This window comes from Hyalella azteca, unplaced genomic scaffold (genome assembly GCF_000764305.2).
Source record: "Hyalella azteca isolate HAZT.00-mixed unplaced genomic scaffold, Hazt_2.0.2 contig10432, whole genome shotgun sequence".
In the NCBI taxonomy this organism is placed as follows: domain Eukaryota; kingdom Metazoa; phylum Arthropoda; class Malacostraca; order Amphipoda; family Hyalellidae; genus Hyalella; species Hyalella azteca.
Genome location: NW_025940474.1, coordinates 135,744 through 151,396, shown reverse-complemented (window position 1 = coordinate 151,396; position 15,653 = coordinate 135,744). Strand labels below are relative to the sequence as shown.

At 38.5% G+C, this 15,653-nt stretch overlaps 1 protein-coding gene across 1 annotated transcript; it reads left to right on the top strand.

Annotated features, from left to right (window-relative positions):
- Positions 1–3,623: 3,623 nt before the first annotated feature.
- LOC108677472 lies at positions 3,624–12,119 on the top strand. Its single transcript, XM_018165693.2, has 6 exons — positions 3,624–3,659; positions 5,211–5,336; positions 6,714–6,965; positions 7,637–7,870; positions 9,172–9,272; positions 9,632–12,119. Exons 2-6 carry the CDS (start codon positions 5,211–5,213, stop codon positions 9,753–9,755), a joined length of 837 nt encoding a protein of 278 aa, XP_018021182.1. The 5' UTR covers positions 3,624–3,659; the 3' UTR covers positions 9,756–12,119.
- The last annotated feature ends 3,534 nt before the right edge of the window (positions 12,120–15,653 follow it).

Genomic DNA, 15,653 nt, shown 5'->3' with positions numbered 1-15,653 from the left:
TAAAAGGTAAAATAAAAAACAATTGCTCGTATGAATTTTTTGAAAAATGAAAGAAAACGTGAAATTAACAGAAAAGGGCAAAATGGGGGTACTTAAAAAAAGAACAACCTTAGCAAGTCACTTGTTACAATATCGAGGCACATTTTATTCGATTTTTTACAACATTATCTAGCGGCTTCAGAGCCTCAATTTTCGATTTTCCTAATGGTTTTTCGTTCATGCGCGTTTATTTTTCTTTTTCCACATTTCCCACCTCCCCACCCAAACTCCTCCCCCTATAGAAGTCAAACAATGCACAAGTTAGAAACGAGGCCCTAGAGTCACTAGGTCGCTAGGTATGGTCTTTACAAATCGAATGGTATGCAAAGAATCAGCTATAAAGAATAAATCAGCTTGAATACTGTAGTAGTTATTAAGTTTTTAAAATGGCGTTTTTTGGATATTTAAATTGTTCAAGGTTGCCAAATAAAGTAAAATTTATTTAAAAAAGAAGAATAAGCCAAAAAATTTTTCATATTGTAGCCCAAGCTTCCCCATCGCAAATTATTTGCATTTAGAGTTCCAGCACGATTCTTTAGACTTATTCCTGTCCAGTTTAACGTGAATAATAAGCTATAAATGGAACTTTTATGTATATATAAATAAAAAATTCATTTATATAAGTTCAAAACTGCACTGCGCAAAAATTATTGCATATACGTCCGTGATATTTGCTTTCTTGAACGCGCATCGCTTGTAGCTTTTAAACGAGGACAAACACTTAGCAATTAACGCTAATTATGATCTATAAATACAATTTTTATATGAAAATTTGTAGATATTGTAATAAAATGGCCATTTTATAAAAGTTCATAACTGCATTACGCAAAAATTATTGCATGTACATGCATGTAGTAGCTTTGTTGAACGCGTCTTGTTTATTGCTTTCAAACGAGTGCAAACACTCTGTAATTAACGAGAGAAATGATTTATATGTACAGATTTATTTCAAAGAAATTTTTATACATATTTTAAAAAATGTTCATTTTATAGATGTTTAAAATTGCTTTGCGCAAAAACTGGAGAACGAACATACATGCAGTTTGGTGCGTTAGACGCGACTTTCAGCAGCTACGAAATGAGATAAAAAAACGGAAAAGCCTAAATTTTCGATTTTTCACCGAGACGGTCCCCTTAATACATCCGCCTCAACAGCTACGCCAAACTTGTTTTCAATTATGGAAATAAATTAACATTATTAATGAAAAGCATGCTCTGGTCTTCAATTATGGAAATCTATCCTCTTATTTTGGGAAGGATCAAAACAGTGACATTCCACTTAGACTTCAATGTTGACATGAGCTTTTGTCGCGCGTATCCATGATACTCAAGGTGTCGGTAAATTCCCTGTTTCTGAAATACAATTCTTAGCGGTTGAATCATAAGACAATTCAGGACAGGGAGGGGATGAGTGGATAAGGAAATTGAGATGTGATCTTTAATTTGTTACGCTCAATTTAATCCAATAACGAAAAAATTTTGTTTCCGGGTTCAAACTGGGAATTAAAAATGGGGGTTCTGTGATAAGTATTGATTGCAACGGGGCATTTTTAAAAATTTGTTTGCATGTTTCCACATTTTCGATTGGATACGAAAGTAAAGCTGACGGTTTTTGAGACGACAAAACTAAATATGACAATCTGCATGATAACGGTATTTTTAAATTACAGAGATTATAATATTATGTATATTTCACGCAATGCCGGGTCACAGTGCTAGTTCAAAATTAGGCCTGCTCTACAATAATATTTCAGGCGATTTTCATTCCTATCTTTGTGCGTGACATGAAACTGAGCTAGCCGTTCATTTCTACCTGGAACCTATTGTGACCCGATGCACATACTAGCATACAGTAGGAGGTACAAATGACAAATTGATTTGTACTCATGCTCATATGTTGTACTCATGCTCATATGTTGTACTCATGCTCATATGTTGTACTCATGCTCATATGTTGTACTCATGCTCATATGTGCCACAATTAAAATGAATTTCAATCATATTCTTTTTTTATTTGGTTGAACATTTAACGCTGGAAAAATAGCGAAAACGATTTGTAAATACCTTTTAAAATAGCACCCGTGGAGTCGTTTTTCGAAGTTTCAATTCTAATTAAAAATGCGATATATAACTTTAAATCTCAGACATAATTTTATTGACTTAATTAATTAAAATTTTGGCTCTTTTAACTGAATATGAAAATTTTCAGAAGAATTCAGAAAGACTTCAGACTTCAGAAGCAATTTTTTTAGAATGTTTTATTATTCCAAGTTGTGTGTGATGAACGTATTGCAAATTTCATGTAATCATTTGCGAATATGTTGATTATCTATGCAATTAAAATAATTATACGTCAAACTTATCCCCTCACATGAATAATGTCGATAAATCAGCGAGGTCAGAAGGCAGATCGTGTCTACGTTTCACTTACTCGATGGCATGCAAATAATCCTCATCGCCAGTGTGGGCAAATTGAACGACTTTTTCTATGATATTTTTACCTGAACCGCAAGCTGAAATTAATCAACTTTTGCTATGGTATTCCTACCTAAATCTTTGCAGTCAGTTGGTAGTACACTAATACCGCCACCGGCCCGGACTCATAACAATCATATGCTAAACCTGCGACTGGTCGTGGCAAGTCGATCGTATATCAGGCCTACGAGCCGGCCTCTACCTCATAGTTTTTTGGTCTAGGTCGAAGGTATACATGTTTGCTGGTTAAGACTGAGCTATAAAAGCTGCGTTTTTAGATGAGTCTGCTCAGTACAGACACAGCAACGCTCCTTGTGTAGCCAAGTGCAGAACCCACACGAAGTGGACCACTTCGCTCTCTTTATATTTCTACGGTGATTTTTTAAAATATTCATCATTAAAAACATTCACAACATAAAAAAGGTCGACTTTGAAGATAACTGTTCGAATTTCCGCCATCTTTAATATGGTATCAATTCACTTATTTTTTGTAAATTAAATGCCTACTTTACTTACAAAATATCTAGAAACTGAATCTTTGACTCTGTAATTTGGTGTTGATTGTTAAAGGGGATAAAATCAAATTGTTAATTCTTTCGTCGTAATTTTTTTGAAAATGCGGCCCATGGCCAAATTAATACCGACCATAAAATTTTAATTTCAGGGATTAATTAAGATTAAATCTGTGAGGAAAATTTACAATGCGACGATCAGATATTCAAGCACCATTTAGGTCCCATATGTCCATAACCAATCACCAGACAATCACAATTTAATAAATCACAAGATAATCATCATTCAATCAATCACCATAAAATAATTATTCAAAAAATCATCAGACAATCATAAGTATATCAAAGTCAGTCAATCACCAATCAATTCACATTTAATTCATTTAGCACCGGCCATTTAGTGACGCAGCAATCACTTGTAATCAGAAACTATTATAAAAACTTGACGACTTGACCGCAAGTTCAAGTAAAAATCAAAAGACAAAATCGGAGATCAGAAACTGACGTCGTTTGCTGATCATTGTAACGAATCTTTAGCAAAATCTCATTATAAACTTGCAAAAGCTTCGCATGTGCTCCGTTGCAAATTGTGCTGAATCTCCATTCAGAGCATGTGGTGACAAGTACCTCAGAGTAAGAGATTCGGAGCATGAACAAGAAGTTATTGCTGCAGGCGAGAGCATTTGATCTTAATTATTTCTTTAACGATTGCTGTACCAACCGAATAAATAATTATTTGATTCTAATAAATTACCAGATACCTTCTAAAAAAATGTCATCCAAAAATCTGAAAATAAAGCATATGCTCAGCTAGAACCAATAGCAACGGTTTCTTGAATATTTTTGAAAATCCCTTCTATAAATGTAGGAACAGTTAGGATTAGAATAAAGTATCAATCATTTTCTTGAACAATATTCCCTGTAAATATGAACATGGTTTCTTTATTTTAATACGCACAGAAATATCGTGTGTCTTTTTATGTTCGGAATCGCTGATTTTTTGTGAGTCGTGTAATCGAGTGCGCAGTCGAGCGATCGCTCCATCAAATGAACTGAGAAAAGCAAGCAAAGTGCGAGGGAACGCCTTTATGACCCAAATTACACATAGCACTCGCGTAATCTTCAATATTTATATACTTTATACTGCATACATAACTTGTAATGCGCATATAACTTATTATACATGGATAACTTATGCCACCTTCACAACTTGCAATACATCAGTAACCTATATAATTAACGCTTACATAAATTATACCGCTTTCATAACTTAACTTATGAAAACTTAACTTAATAAAAACTTATACAACTTAACTCTTAAATTTCTTATACTGCTTGCACATCTCGAACCACTTATAGAACTTCACAATTTAGTAACTTACATCATATATATAACTTATATAACATTCTCATATCTTATAATACTTACATCACACAGCAAATGTAAGTATAGGAGCCTTGAGTTTGGACTCAGGGATTGACTCGATGTTAACAACGAGATCCTATTTTAAATCGCGTACGGAATAGTGAAGGCTTCATAATGCCAGATGCTCATGTTGCTAAGCTATAAAATATTGGATACTTTTAATTGTGCATTGTCGTAATATATTCTGAAAAAAACAAGCACAGGGCCTACATTTCAAAAAAAATTTAAGAGATAATAAGTTCACCAGCAAATCATTGACGGCCTTTCAAGCAAAATCCACCAATCATAGACAAGAAAATAGAGCGTAAGTACTTGCGCTCACTTAGCGAGTTTTGAAGGTATGGTATGGCCCCTGGATGTTTTGTTACTGCGATTTCAAATCAAGGACAGCGTTTGTGGCACCACCACCAAGATCTTTTGTGTCACCACCACCACCACCATTCTCCGTGTCAACACCACCACCACCATCCTTCGTGTCACCATCACCAATATTCTGCGTGTCACCAGTATCACCATCCTGCATGTGTGTCACCACCACCACCATCCTGTGTGTCACCACTCACCAGCTTATGCTTTCTGGATTACACGACGAGCGATAATGATTGGTAGTAACTGGGAATGACTCATTCCCAGAAGAGCCCCTTTGCTTAACTAACAAATTTTTCTCTGTAATGATAATTTTACTTCATCCCCCAATAACATCCTAGCCCACCTCTCCTCTTTTGTAACCCTTTTATTCTAAACCCTTTTCCCGACAGATGATTTCAGTGAAGATGTTGCTCCCAACGCTGCTGGTGGTGGTCGCTGCTGGCGCTGCTTTGGGTAGCCCGCAGCAGGCGACCTACGTCACCTACAGGAGGGAGGGCAAGGAGGAGCCTGCGTCGGTGAGTGGTAGTCTGCTGAGCCTGCTTCGTTAAGTTATAGTCTGCAGAGTTTACTCGGCTGATTTATTTAGTCTGCAACACCTGTTGCGGTGTGTGCTAGATTACAGGGTGGCCCAGTGGTTACAGTTCTACCAGGATTGGCGCAGAGAGGTGCGGGTGTGATCCCAGCTCTGCGCCCCAGTTTCTGGTTATAATCGGCAAGGAGGCCGGGCGGTTAAAGCAGAATTTGAATCAGTGAGTTGTGAGTTCGAGATCGCAACAAGCTGTGGATGTTCTGCCATGTTAAGAATCGGCGAAAGGCCTATGGCCTAATAAACGATGAAACCGCTATTATTATTATTATTATTATTATTATTATTATTATTATTATTATTATTATTATTAGATCATAGCCTTATGATTTATCTTGGTTAATCAATAGCAATTTTAATAAATATTCAAAACTTAGTTATTCTCGAGTTTAGCAATATATTGTTTATATTCCGTTCGAGATTCTGTTAAAATGCGAAGCATGAATATCAATAGCATTTCTATTAATCCTGGGAAGCGTGGATAATCTCACCAAAGTAAACGCTAAATGCAGTGATAATAGCGTGCTGCTTATAATGGTAACCTCATAAAATAAGGCAATAAGAGCGTGCTGCTCCTTAACAATTGCGAAGTAATTACAGAAGTACTATTCAGTACTGTAAGTACTGAATAATGATGATGGGCCATGATTTTCCGCTGAATTCCCGTAAATCTCAAGTTCAACGCTGATTAACAATTAATTTTAGCGTAGTCTGCATCGAGTTTTGAGGCTCGAACAAATAATTAAATTTGTTTTTAACTAAAAATAATTCACTTTTGGCAAAACATCTATGAAATAGAGTTAATCCGTGCGATCGAATTATTGCGATCATAGGCGAATTAATCTCAACAAATAGTTTTAATCACAATTGGCGTTATAAACAAAAAGTTTCCATCCTGTCTCAAGTTCTACGATGACGGTAGCAATGGATTTAAGCCATCCATTGCGACGGTATTATGGACTTAAATACCATTGATCGACTTAAAATTCAAATGATCCAGCTGGACGTTTATGTTGCCTTTCAAAATGATGTATTTTTTGTTTATGTGCGAATCTCATTCATTAATTGGACTAATACATCGCCTTTGATTTGAGGCTGGGCTATAATAGGGTGGATATAAATGTCTCCAGTCCAATTTTGTAGGTGAATACATTTCAGTAATGTTGATTGGATGCAATGTGAGGTATTGTACTCTCGAGAAAATTGAGCACTAAAGGGTATATTAAAAATATTTTCCCAGGTCCGAATAGTTAAGGTTGGAGTTTTCATATCTGACATTCATCATTCGTGTCTCTTCCTCCTTCAGAGCTACGCCTCCCACCAACCCACCTATGGTTCTCCAGCACCAGCACAACCAAGTCACGGTTCACAACCCACCAGCTATGGTGCGCCATCAACCAACTATGGTCCACCCACACAATCATATAAAGCTCAGCCCGCCGTGATGTATGCACTCATGCCTTCTGAAATGCCTAAGAAGGAAGAAGAAAAAAAAGAAGAAGATGACAAGAAGAAAAAACCTCAAACAAAAGAAGAAAAGAAATGCGCCATTAAAAAAGTAAGTAACAAATTTCCGGCAATGTTTTTTCGGTCAATGGTACTCTATTTGGGCCATAGAGCCATTCATTGTTTTGAGTGATAAATTCTTAGTTTCATCCTGCGTGACTGGTTCAGCTACGTGGGCCAAATCTGGGTACCCAATATTTCACTTGACTTAATAGTCCAAAAAGAAAGAACTTATGGTACGAAAACCAATTCTGAATAATCGTTTTTCGGAAACGAAGTATACATTTTCGCAAATCTGAATGTAATAAATTTACCAATTCGATCAATTTTACGTTGAGAATATCCGAACAAAATTGGACATACCGTGAGGAGGGATATAATTCACAAATGTACTTTTCCAAAAAGGCGCATTTCGCGCAGCCGTGTATTTCATTCATCGTTGATTTCATGCTCATGGTGAATATATGCTACGAATAGAATGATCGAATGAGTACTGTAACATTCAAAAAGAGGAATGAGTAATTAAAAGATTTATCTGAGCCACCAATTGGTGATGCGTGATTCTTGGCCATCTGAACCTCGGTAGAAAATTTTTCCTTGATTAATGTTATCGCTTCTCACCTTACCGGCCATAGGACAGACATCACTTTGATTTATAACGAGATAACTCATTTCAATAAATTCCCAGCCAAAACGCTACTACATTCTATTCTCATGCTACAGGTTCTACCGCCACTAATCCTCATCACCATCTTTATTGGGATGATCTTGCTGCAACTTTGGGCGCCGCGGCTCGTCGCGTCGCTCGTGAATCCAATCGTGAACCCTATCGCGGATGGCATCGACGCAATCGCAGCAAGCATCGCAGCAGGCAGGCAATCATCGTGGAATCAGAGAGCCGCTACTGACGATGTAAACATCGAGCCTGCGTTGAACGCAATCGACTCATTTTTACAGGTTGGTGCGGACGCATATGCGCTGAACGAGAAAGAAGATTATCCTCACCAACAAAATGAGAACAGTGGATGAAATGGGGCGTTAGGAACAGAAATGACACCGGAGACAAAATTCAGATTGGAAGTTTTAGATTATTAAAATATAAAGCCACATTTCCATGTAACTCAGCAAAAGTTTTCAGCATATCCAGTACTCCAGCATTAACAGTTTGAAAATAAAAATTGTGCCCAACGTGTCGTTGTTGTCGAATATTGTCGGTCAGAATCTAGAAAATTTCCCCAGCATGTTGTAGAAATTGAGCATTATCTGTCAGAAGCAATAAATTCTAACAAGCATATTGTGGGTGTGGGGCATTCTTCGTCATTATCTGCACCAACTTCTCTGCTCGTTGTATTGAACAAAAAAGGTATTAAGGCATAAAAAGGGGGCGCAGCCGAGAACAACAAATTTAACTCTTAAATAAGCCATGGAGCCAACGCACAGCCTCAGCATGCAGCAACTTCACACAGCCTCCGAGATAGAAGCCGCAGTCTACGCTGGAACACCGTAATACCCACCAGTAAAACCCTGCTTAAAGATAATCGCGCCGTAGGTCTTCAACCAAATCTTCAGCATACTCGCTCATACGCAGGCCGTTCTGCATCCGGCCTCACCTACTGTGGCCTAACCACTTCTGGCCTAACCTATTCACGATGCCCAGACTCACAACCTTCTTGCAGCCAATAACTGGCTCTACTTACTCACTTGCCTCTCTTTTTTAACCTCCAGCAACCAATGAGATTAGGTTAGGTGCGCTCATGTTCGTTTTGGGTGGAGAAATGTTGCAATGTTTGTAGGTTAGGCCAGAAGAGGCTGGCGGGAATAAGCTGGGCCAGATGCAATATGACCACGCTTAACTTGGGCATGCTTCAGCAGTGGCTGCAGACATACGGCGGTATGGTTTGAGAATTAGACTTCATTGGCTTCTATTCCCTCTAGCGTTCTTACCCACTGCGAGGAATATGATTACCTAAGTGTGTAGTTTGGCGAAGCTGGCATCCGGCACGCGCCCCAGAAAAAGCACTCATATTGCTTCAAGCCTTGATATCATTTTATCCATTTTTTGGCACCCAATTAATGACTCCATTTTGTTGATTGCTTTTTACATTATTGTTAATTATTTCTATGTTAAACCACGCAGTAAGCAGCAATCAGAATTTTTCAGTTGTATTACCTCCGCAGGTGTCAAGTTAGGATTTCAGCAGTTAAATGTAAGCTTTAATGTTCAGGTAATGTGAATATTATGCATTAAACCCTCACAGTTGACGGTACGCGTCACGGCCGTACTGTCGAATGAGACCTGCTTTGCGGCGATGCTGTGCGAGGCCGCCGCTACCGTTCCTCAACCCGACTTGTCGTCCAGGTGAGACTTGGCCACCGACGTCTCTCAACATACTTGTCGTCCAGGTGAGACTTGGCCATCGACGTCTCTCAACATACTTGTACGAGGTGAGACTTGGCCATCGACGTCTCTCAACATACTTGTACGAGGTGAGACTTGGCCATCGACGTCTCTCAACATACTTGTCGTCCAGGTGAGACTTGGCCACGACCCACATCACGAGTAGCGTTTGGTTGAAATCTGGTCAGCATCATTACGCATCCCTATTTATCGTACCGAATCAACACTACCGGTGACAATAATTTATAATTGTTGTCGATCAAAATAATACATCACAAACAAAATAACTTTAAACATTTAATTTTTGTCATTATCAACAGAATGCTGAAGTACGTGGTGCCGACTCGTTACCACAGCTACGTGAAGATATTAACTGGAGGAAAACAAAATTGCGTGAAGAAATATCCCTGTCCTGCCTGGTCTGAGCACTCCAACAGCATCTAACCACATCTAACGGGATACTCATTCACTAGATCCAGCTCTGTCTGGACCGAGCACATCAACCACATCTACCAGGACACTCATTCACCAGGTCCAGCTCTGTCTGGTTCGAGCATATCAACCACCTCTACCAGGACACTCATTCACCAGATCCAGCTCTGTCTGGACCGAGCACATCAACCACATCTACCAGGACACTCATTCACCAGATCCAGCTCTGTCTGGTCCGAGCACATCAACCACATCTACCAGGACACTCATTCACCAGATCCAGCTCTGTCTGGTTCGAGCACATCAATCACATCTACCAGGACACTCATTCACTAGCTTTTGCCATTTCTTGGACCAGATTCAGAGAATCATAGTGAGCTCGGACCAAATCACACCAACCTCCTTCTGCTACACGGCGTCGTAAGAAAGGCTGTTTGTATTTTCAATTACTTAATTAGTTACGTTCTATGGAGTAGTTTTGTATTATTATGCGATGACAAATGTAATGTAAAACGGAACTGGGAAAAAACATTTTTACAATCATATTTCTCATTTAAATTCATGAGAATATTTGGATTAATTTTTTATGCGACTTTTTGCATTACAATATTCAGTTGAGTCCACACAGGAATTTTTATTTCATTGTGAAAATACTCAATTGTTGGACAAGGTAATAGCCCGAATGAATTGTTGACTCTCCAGCAATATTCTCCTTCTTGGATCTGCTAGGACTCCCTAGCTTGGGACTAGGGATATGATAGGGCACCCAACGAGGTACCCTAGCAAGCTGCCTAGCTTGATGCCATGAGAACGCGTTTGTCATGACAACATTTACGCAACTTCGTCATTTTGGTGAAGGCATTTCAAGAAAAAGCTTCATGAATGATGTAAATCCGACGCAGTACTTGAAATTGAACTCGTACCTATTTAATTAGCTTAGACAGAGTATTTAATAATTTATTTGAATTATCATTAGCATAAGGCCTCATAAGGGGATTCAGCTCATTTTAATGTATATACATCCCTTTCATGACGATTACTCGAGAACGATGCCATAACCATTATTCCGTACAAACTTTGCATATCAACATTTACATTCACCCGAGGGCAGTTTGTAAGGCTGCATAAAATTTATCTTGCTAAAAAATCCCATGATTACAACACCAGTTCCGTACAACATTAGTTCAAGCGTATTTAAGGTGTATCTGCGACGTCAGTTTGTTCTGTAACTTCCAGCTGAATCATTTTTAGGAGCCGTATACTCCCAAGCTATTACAATGATTGTGAATTGTCAAATGATCATAGTTCCGTGTCCTACGTGCTCATCCCGCAGGATGAGCCTGAACTGGAATGGTTCTGTTGGTGGGATTATTGATATGGGACCAGGATATGGGATTCTGTACCTGGGATTGATTGCAGACACTCAGTCCTGGCTTGTAAGGTTGAATTGGCATTGCAATTTTTCCTTCGCAAATGTCTAATTGTGTTGGGCGAAATTTTATACTTTTTTATTTTATGATCAGGTTTATCATACATTTATTTGGCAAAGTAAGATAGTGTGTGAGGAATGGAACAAAAATGAAAATTGATTTTTAAATGGATGTGATTATATTTCAATTTTACAGACAAAAAAGTATTATTTTTTTCAAGATTTTGAATGATATAGTCAAATACAAGTTTTGTGTTTCATGCAAAATATGGGAATTCAAGAGCTATTTATAATAATAATTCATTGGTTTTATTATTACTAAATGCGTTCAAGACAACAGAAATGACGGAATACGGTTTAACATATGATTCTTAAATAGCAGGCATTAACCAGCCAGTACTGCATCTTATTAAGTGGTTTATAGAATTGCAAAAATATAAAAACTTCAAGACAAAGAGAATCTATAACACCACATGCAAGAGTTATTACATCGAGAATCAAAGAGAATCTATAACACCACATCGCCATGCAAGAGTTGTTACCCGCGTATTAAATGTCGGCCAGTATCAAATAGAACGTTCGCACATGTTTATTCCTGAACCTGATAAATGAATGTAATTCATTATTTCATCATTCAAATTTATGTTATAAAAGCTATATGTTCCAAGTTGTTCTTTCATAACCCACACTACCATATTTGCCTATTTCAGAAACATTTCGACAAAATAGTCTATCTAGTATCTGAAATATTGTTATTATCTGTAAAAGTTTATTGGTTCTATCATCGCTGTGTTAGATACCTTGCACCGAAAATATATTGGTGCTGTTCAGGTCGGATGATCAGGATGATTGCTTCCTGATGATTTTTCCAACTGTACTCAATGATAGATCAGGCTCCTTGGATATTATTCGATACCCCTTCCGTTTCTTGTGACAATCTATGATCTTTTGACGCAAGTCTGTCGCCAACTCTCGAGTTTTAGCAATTTAAAATTAGATTTTAAAGACGAAGCTGAATAATATCTTCACCGGAACACAAAATCTCGTAAACAATAGCAAACTGCTCTGATTGGCCAATTAGATAACGTTATGAGGTTAGTGGAACGTCTGAAGTGAAAAGCGAATTTTGAGTACTTCAAAAAAGTTATATTTGTTTATTTTTGAACATGTACCCAATACTTTTGCGTGGGTTAATTTTTCTATTTGTTGAATAAAATCTAAACAATGCATAATTTTCAATATCCTTTCTATATAATGTTTCTAGCACCATTAGCAATATACTGACCAAATATTATAAAAAAATCTCGCACTTTAACTTGAGATATGATGAAAATTGCAATGTATCTAATACTTTCGCGAGCCACTGTACATGAGCGTGATGATACAATCAAGATATCCTTAAGTTTAGGCCGTCAGGAGGCGGGAAAGTGGTTAGTTCATCATATTTCTGCGAAAGCTAAGGATCACTGGTAGATGCTATAACGACCTTCGCTAAGAGGTCAGGAGCGTTAACTTAACTGCCATAAACGAGGTTAAATATTACGTGATTTGTGTCCGGAGGCACGTTCATGCGCCTCCAGCCTTGGTACTTATTTATACCTGAACCTGAGGACAAGGATTTGTTGACTAAGTTCGTGAGGGATAAGTAAGAATCCATCCGTTTATACAACTTATTCTGCTACGGAGTGATAATATATGAGAGATACGATACAGGTAAAGCTACACCGTCGATCGTTAGGTGGGAGTACCTCTAACGCTAGTTACATTGTGGCGTGCGCACTTGTCAGCTTTTTTGGGGGGGCGGGGGGCTTTACTAAGGTTCCCAGCACATTTGGGGGGCGCAGCCATAGGCCACAAATTTTACTCTTCAATAAGCCCTGGTGTCACGTTCATTTCAACGTGTAAAAATAGTATCAATATATCGTTGACCGAGGAGCTCGAGATGGTGACTTTAAACTGTAGAGTAAATATAATGTTAAATGTGTATCGTAGTATGCAAATTATCGAATTGCCTGCTAATTCCGGAAAATTCAAGTCCGGCAGCGGCGACGCACCCTATGCGCGCGCAGTTGAAGTTTGGAACGGCAACGAGGGAAGCTGTGCCAAATTTATTTCTGTGTTTCTATGTGTTAAATGTGAAATATGTGTATTTACTGGGTGATTGAAATTTTATGAACGAGCAGAAACTGTTTGTGAGAATATCAGTGATTACTTTTTATTCCTGAAGCTGTTGTGTGAAGTTGTACGTCACTTAGTCAAGATGAGCGCATCTAAGTCAGCGGCATATCACAGAATGTCCGTTATATTTGAATTATTTGTTCAATACATTAGTGTTTGATTTTAATTAACTTAGTAAATCAACCAATACAGCGTCATCTCAAGGCGATAATTGTCGTGAGCTAGATCTAGTAGTTTCTGTTCTGCCCTAAAAAATAGAAATCTTGTGGAGAATGCTTTGTAATGGCTAGTTGCCACAGATGATCATTTAATCATTGCAAATTGATTTGGCTTCTTTTTTAAGCTAATGCGTGTCAAGTGTGCCTTGGTTGTATGGAAATATCGTCGATTTGAGAATGAATGGGATTGTCAGAAAAGCTGCTGCGCTACATGAAAGCAATTGTAGCGGTAGCTGTAGCTCCCGCTACATATTAAGTAGCGATACGATGTTTTGCCGCTACAGCGCTACCGCTACAGTTATAGATAAAGCCTTTAGATTTTACTTAATAGTATTAAATATTATTTAAAAACCAGCATGATACATACATAATATAAATTACAGAATAAAACTGTACGAAAGATTTCGTTGTAATGTTGTCAACCTCAGCATGTTACTAGTGTCAACATGTTGGTTGTTACCAGAGGTGGGCAGTAGCGCGCTACATATAGCGGCCGCTACTAGCGACTGCTACATTTTCAGTAGCGGTAGCGGCGCTACAGTTAAGCAATTGTAGCGGTAGCAATAGCGGTAGCGGCCGCTACATTTCAAAGTAGCGCTGCCCAGCTCTGCCAATAAGGTTAGGTTAGGTCCGCTCAGATTTGTTTTGGGTGGAGAAAGGCTGCAGCTCGTATAGGTTCAGCCTGAAGAGGTTAGGCCAAAGGAGGTTTGGCCAGATGCAGTATGGCCATGTTTACCTTTGGCAAGCTTATTTTGTGGCTGTTCGGCGCTATGGTTTTGAGCACTTGACTTCATAGGCCGTTAGGCACTCTAGCGTTCTTACCAACGGACAGAGCTGGGCAGCGCTACTTTGAAATGTAGCGGCGCTACCGCTACCGCTACATGCTCTAAATGTAGCGGGCGCTACCGCTACACCCACTATAGATTGTAGTGAGCGCTACCGCTACAGTAAAATGTAGCGCCGCTACATTAGCCGCTACAATGGCCAAAATTATTGGAAATCTCTGAATATTTATTGTTCTGCTATTGGGATTTACTCATAAACATTTAATGATAATAAAATATTTTCAAAACGTATCAATGCAAATTTATTGCAATTAACCTAACCGAACTAGTACGGGTTAGAGACAGTAAATAAAAGTTACAGTTACTTTTATGTTTTACCTTCACTACATGGATGTCTACTGTAATCTACCAATCTCAAAAATTATCCACATATACATATAAAAAAACAGTCTTTTATTTGTATATATATGTGGATTATTTTTGAGATTGGTAGATTAAAGTAGACATCCATGTAGGGAAGGTGAAGCATAGAAATAACAGTAAAAAAATTGTAAGCAAACTGAAACATGAAAAAATACCTGTAATTGGTAACGTAACAACAAGAGGAGCGTCTGGGCAAAATTTTTGAATTTGGGCTTTTCTGGTTTTTAGTCTCATCTTAAAGCTGACATTCTGCTCTATCCAACGGGACCAAAATCATCTCTGTACGTTGATTTATGCGTTCAGGACAGATCATGAAAGGGGGGAGGGTGGGGGAGTTCTTTAACAAATTAGATAGGAGGTAATTCGGTTCCCAGCACTTGAATACAGTGTTAAATACAGTGTCTGCTTGAGGTGCAGCTTAGTTACCCGTTTAGTCTCATCTTAAAGCTGACATTCTGCCCTATTCAACGGTACCATTACCATTGTACGTTGATTTATGCGTTCAGGACAGATCATGAAAGGGGGAGGGTGGGGGAGTTCTTTAAAAAATTAGATAGGAGTTAATTCGGTTCATAGCACTTTAAATACAGTGCCTGCTTGAGGAACAGCTCAGTAATCCGCCTGGCTTCGCACGATGAGGTGTGCATGCAGTCGCTCCACCATCCTTGAGTGGAATCGAGCTCCAGTAACGTTTAGTTTTGTATCCTTGCTACATTGAGTGCCTATTGCAATGCGCGCGGGACTTTGTCGGGCTGTACTGAACATTCGCACTTATTGTCACGGCAAACCTATCTCCTTAGTATCCTTAGTATTTGTTTGGGACATAGCAGTCCCAGGCCACGATGGATCTCCAACAGTTTTGAAGCTACAACAATGA